This window comes from Bremia lactucae (genome assembly GCF_004359215.1).
Source record: "Bremia lactucae strain SF5 chromosome Unknown BlacSF5_NotPlaced_49_SHOA01000009.1_1371882bp, whole genome shotgun sequence".
NCBI classification, from domain to species: Eukaryota; Oomycota; class Peronosporomycetes; order Peronosporales; family Peronosporaceae; genus Bremia; species Bremia lactucae.
In genome coordinates, this window is record NW_027152062.1 from 111188 (window position 1) to 117348 (window position 6161).

A 6161-nucleotide genomic window follows, 5' to 3' on the forward strand; every position below is an offset into this window, starting at 1 on the left:
CCGTCAGAAACGGAATGCAGACAAACATGGAAGAGCAAATGTTCATTCATTTAACATTAATGATCGAGTGCCACTCTCTACGGTAAACCTACCTAAGCGTGAAGTCACTAATATGGGTAGCAGTAAACTACTACCCAAGTTCATTGGGCCTTTCCGTGTACTGCATCACAGAGGCAATGCATACACAATAGAATCGCCACGTAGGAGGCGTTCGCATCCTACGTATTACGTTGGTCGGCTCCGCCCGTACCGTCAGTATGCGGCTTCTTGCGAGGACGGATTTGACATCCCTTTTCAAGAATCCCCAAAAGATTCTTGTGATCGCGAACCAGATTCTAATGTTGGACTGACGGTTCCGAATATCCTCGAAACTGCGATGAGTTGACGACAGCTCATCGCAAACAGCATGATATTTCCGTTCGTACTCCAACATGGAGTACACACTCTTCGAACGGTCTTCCAACCGCTCGATATGGTGAGCCTGCACCATCTGCTCCAACAAGCGACGTTTGCCGCGTTCGTAGTCATGTCCCTCCTCCAAATCATGGAGTAGATGATGATCGATTTTGTCGATCCTCGACATTAGATCCGACACACGATTCGGATCTAATTTTCTCTCCTCCACCACAACCATTGGTGAATCCCCATGGTGAATAACGTTTCCTTGTGGAACGTATCCAGAACCACCGTGATGTGAAGGGGCAGCGAACGAGTTATCTTGTTCGCTGGCGTGGTTATCCACCTTCACATGACAGCTTGAAGCCTTGTTCCCAGCTGGTTGCTGACGTTGGGGCCCGTCCGTCAGTATGACGAGACCCATCCGATGGTTCAGAAGGCTCATCCGAGAACATGCGCCCCTAGCGCTTGTTAATCGATTGCAATACGTCAATCGCGTCCCGCATCTCAATAGAGATGCGAGCCCTTCCCCAGGGCGAAGAAAGGGAATAGACATCCCCTTTTACCCTCTTCGAGTTGTCTACACAACACGGACAGGGATCACCCCACGTGAGGCATGGAAGTCCAGCCTCACGTGACAACCGATGCAATTTGTATTTTGCACCGGTTGGAGTTCTTTTCTCAAACTTATCGCGATTCGCGTTAAGTTTTTGAAGCCAGGCTTCGCGTCCAATGTCTTTGACATTGCGAATGAACGCGCTCCAGGCTTGCATAAGCGAGACTTTATCTCGCTTATTGTTGCCACTAAACCATCGATGCTTAAGAAAAGCATCGAGATAAAAATCCTCCCCAGCGCAAAGAACTTTCGTGGTGGGATCAAGGCCATGTAGCTTTGTCGCAATAATTAAGGGATATTTATTGTGAGGAGTAGTCTCTCCAGACAAGCTTGATTAGCCGTTATGGCAAAAGCCACGGCTTCTTTTCAGGGGAGAGATGAGACATTTTACTGTCTTTACTCCCCTGAGTGGTACCCACTGAAGCAGGGGTACCACAAGAACTTTTATTACGATGGCTTACGCCATCGTCATCACCTTGCACAGAAACAGGTGTAGGTGACCGTACGGAAGACGGAACGGGCGATGAGGGATCATCCTCATCGTCGAACCAAATAGACTATTAACTCGTCTATCGGAATGAGCCCTCTCATTCGAAGGCTCATAGTCAGCCGCCTGACGTCTATCAGGCGACTGTTCTATTTTCCCCGAGTCGGCCATTTTCGTCCGACTCGCATTCGTAGTCGACCTCCAAAGAGAGGTCGTATTCACGTGGTGGATCACCACGTACACCCGCAACATCTAGTGTTGCGCGAGTGGAAGATACTACGGCAGACGTTCCGCTTGCCGCAAGAGATAAAAGTGCGTCACCCGCGGTTGCACGAACCGCAGCCGAAGGCGCAACACTATCAACACCCCGCATGAGTTTGTTCTTCATGCGATTGAATTTAAAATGATGGTTCTGACCAATGAACATCGTTCTTAAATTAAGTGATCACATAGTGACCACTCCATCCAATGACAGTCAGAGTGATTGTCGCTTAAGGGAGGGGTGATGTAACGGGGTGTATCGTTACATGAAATTAACACATAAAGGTTGCTGATTAATATATTATCGAAAAGGTAGATAATATTGGGAGGATATTACTTTAATAGTAATGATCAGAAGCCTTATCCATAAAAAGTATAGGCTATTATATCTATTTATCCCGCAGACTAATCAACTGTAGATGTAAACAAAAGAGAGAGACAGATAAGATAAGATAAGATTTCAATTGCATGTTTAGTATTAGTTTATAATTTAGTTAGAGTTAAGAGATAGAAAGAAGAGATACTTAATTATATTAATACAGTTTTCATTTAACCCTCTTAAAGCTAGTTGCCTTAGAGAGAAGTCTTCCTCTGCACGTACTAGTGTACGTGAAATAACGTAAGGCACCACTCGCAACTGAAGCAGTGCGAGTGGACTTGTACTGAAGCAGCACAAGTCGTAGTGCCCCATTACACCGAGGGTTACAAGGATATTGCAGCGACGAATCTATAGCTACTCCATCACACCGACGGAGTATATGAGCACTCCGCCTGGCTTGCAAATCGTCAATTATATCGACCAGGCGGGCAAGGGCGATGAAAGTCGTTATGTCGACGCGTTTCACGTCGTTCAAAAGCTTAAAAACGAACATCGTGAGGCGTTCAAACGCTTAAAAACGAACATCGTGAGGCTTTTCAATTTTGAAGTGAGATGTCTCTTCCCTATTTCACTGTGGACAATAACGCCTAACTTGGCCACAATGGACTATCCTGGAATTGACAAATTCGATTAGATCTAAATAAACAATGCAATACAAAATAACGGCATACTGTGCGCTAAACCACCATAATAATCATTGAAACGTGTATGATATCTATCATATAAACAACCAATTGAAAAAAAAACAATCCACTCGATACTAACCCGTGACTTATCATTTTGAATACTACTACCCTCTAAACCTTAAATTTTTATGAGAAAAATACCTAAACAATAAAATTCAAATGAGCTACTGGGTCTCCCCATCTCAAAATTTTATATTTTTTTGTCACAACGCTGTTCAATCCTTTTTTGCATCGTCCGGGTTAGATGCCCTACTCGCAAAACTTGCAAGCTGCATCGATTATATCTTTCTAATGTCACGAGCATTTCTCGACGTAATGAAAAGTTTTAATAGACAACGCCATTATGCAATCCTCAACCTTACTGAGGTCCATCGCGCCTTCGTAATTTGACAATCTTATTCACAAAGATAAAATCAGTTTAAATTCTCTGTAGCGACAAATTTGTGGGTGCCAAAGAGTGCTGCAAAAAAATTGTGGACTAAGATCGATAACGATCGGCAACTCTTCTGTTGACAGCCAGGAAAATTTGCAAACGTACATCTAAATTGAGTTCGCATTCCACAGCAGACGCTGGATGTAGCTCTGCTTCAAGAAAATATATCTTAATGAGGTCAATGCTGGTGAAAATTTAATGCAACCAGTGCCAAAAAAGCGAAGCTGCGATGTCTGACCGTTTCGAGACCCTCTATTCCTTTATTCGGTAGTTCAATGCAAAAATTGTCAAATTTATTCGCCAAAAAATATTCCTTCCGTTGCTCAGGCATCTGTTTTGATTTTCTTACTAGGTGGCCGTCGATTTTTTTTAGAAGACTTTGGAGTCTCGATCGGTTCGCGGCTGCCTTCCGGCACATTCTCTAGCACGAACTTCTCCAAGTCACGAAACGTTTTATTGTCGATGTTATCAACGACAATTTCCAGCTCATCCGGCGAGCTCTTGTCCAGAGATTTAGGGCACTGCTCCTCAAGTAGTTGTACAATGGCACCAAGATCTTTAGGTTTGACTTTGTAAATGTTCTGGCTGAAAAATATTTTTTCTTCGAGACTCGGCGCGCTATTCCAACACCATAGCACATTAACATAAAGTATTTAGCAAACAGATCTTTGCCTGGTCGGAGTAAAAGGCCTTACGGAACGCTTTTATCTGCCTTAGGTACCGGTCCCACATCTAATTTTACGGCTTTCACGCGATCCTCAAATTTTTTGGCGAGCTCTTCAGCCAGCAGGTACAAGTCGGAGCCATCTTGATTGTAGAGCTTGCAGTTGCTCCAGACCAAGCGCATGTCGCGCGCAAAATCAGCTGGCCTTTTGTATTCATTCTTGCTTAGCTTATTGCGGATGGATCCCAGGTCCATTGGCTCTTTGACGACCTGTAAATAGTCGTAAAGGCCCCACTCCTCCCAGTTGACACGCTCGCGGAATGGCTCTGGGATGTTATCACAAGCGTTAAGGCATTGCCACCAAATCCATGACACTTAAACTAAATTTAAATTGATGCAATATGCATACCGCAGCTTTCAAGCTTAAAAAAATGCTCAACGACATCAGAACATTTTTTCCTGATTTCGGTGTCCATTACGCCGGCGCTTTTTTGACTGAAGCGGAGGATCTAAGTGTCTCACATCAAAATGGTGTAATCTAATGTTACTATTTAAACCATATTTACCCATATAGCCTTCACGAGAGTTTAAGAATTTACGCAGCAAACAAATGTTTCTGGTAAAATTACTTCAGTTCTCTCTTGGTTTTAAGATTATAGCGGTTAGTCAAAACTACGCTTTTTTTGCGCCCTGTCAACTACCCATCCATAGTCGCTACATTATCATAGACGAAAAGGTGGCAGCGTTTTGTCCAGAAGAGCAAAAACTGTGAGGAGGTGTCCCGTTACATAAATATTATTTCCTATAAGAGGATAAAGCTCAAGAGTACAAAATTATCATCTTTCACTAATTTTGACCAAATAATTCCAATATTACCAAACTTGGTAAAATTGAGGCGACAAGACATTAGTTCTGTTGATTAGTTGATTTAAGTTTAACCAACCCCGCCAGTCGTGACAAGATACGATTAGGCGGTAGACAAGGAGGCGCTTTACATTGATGCTATCGACCTCTAGTAGTTTAGACTTCTTAGTTACTTGTAACCTTAATCGACACGTCAGTGTACGTGAGGTAATCGAGGCAATATTATCAGTGTAGATTGACTAGTAATGTAATGGGGCACACATTGGTTGGAGAACCGTTGTTGTGGTACATTTACTGTACGGGTAAATACCCTGTTATCCTATTTTAAAATAGTTACTTACTATAATTTCATTTATTATGGGCAACAAATCCGGTCGTAGCCAGATTTAAATCTGGCAACCGGAATATATTTTAAATTAGCTAGGATAAGGTCTTCGATTCAAATATTCAATAAAGTGCAGTTCCCCTTTTGATCTTAAAGCGTCTAGTGCCTTCCTAAGGCTGGCGCATTGATCTGTGAGAGAAAGAAGCCTTTCTTAGGTACATACTATCGGTGTAACGGGGTGTATCGTTCCATGAAATTAACACTTAAAGGTTGTTAATTAATATATTATCTAAAAGGTAGATAATATTTGGAGGATATTACTTTATATAGTAATGTCCTGAATTCTTATCCATAAATAGGTATAGACCATTATGTCTATTTATTCCGCAGACTAATCAGCTGTAGAAGTAATCAAAGAGAGTTACAAGATAAGATAGATAAGAATTCATTTACATGTTTAGTATTAGTTTATAGTTAAGTCAGCATTTACAAAGATAGATTAAGAGACACTTAACTATATTAATACAGTTTTCATTTTACCCTCTTAAGTTAACTTGTCTTAAGAGAAGTCTTCCTCTATACGTACAGTGTACGTCACCTAACGAAAGGCACCACTCACAACTGAAGCAGTGTGAAGTGGACTTGTACTGAAACAGTACAAGTCGCAGTGCCCCGTTACACCTGGTAGCACTTTGTAGTCCGTCCAAGGACCACATTTCCCACATTTAACATGGACATGTTAGATGGTAGTGGGAATACGCATCACGTTTCCCCTGAAAGCTACTCCTTTCTAAGTGATATAGAAAGGAGTGCGGTTGAACGAATGAGTTCATCCGTAGGAAACGATGCAATCCTGGCATTACTGTCCAACTTAGACAGAGATGCCCTCCATTCAACCGTCGCCAAGTTCATACAACATGAACTTGACGAGATGAAGGAAAAAGTAGCCTTGCTGAATCAGCAAGGCTCTCAACAGGCGGAACTGTTGAGATTACAACAGGTACAGACCCCTGTACCTGGGATGACGCAAACGCGTCGTCCCGAAACTCT

The 6161-nt window shown here is 42.6% G+C and overlaps 1 protein-coding gene across 1 annotated transcript; it reads right to left on the bottom strand.

The window, feature by feature from the left end:
• Positions 1-2979: 2979 nt before the first annotated feature.
• CCR75_008826 (uncharacterized protein) lies at positions 2980-4425 on the bottom strand. The gene is made up of 3 exons (XM_067966873.1): positions 4332-4425; positions 3954-4296; positions 2980-3876 (listed from the first exon to the last, which is right to left on the bottom strand). The coding sequence occupies exons 1-3, from the start codon at positions 4396-4398 to the stop codon at positions 3582-3584; spliced, it is 705 nt and encodes a 234-aa protein (XP_067820418.1). The 5' UTR covers positions 4399-4425; the 3' UTR covers positions 2980-3581.
• Positions 4426-6161: the final 1736 nt, after the last annotated feature.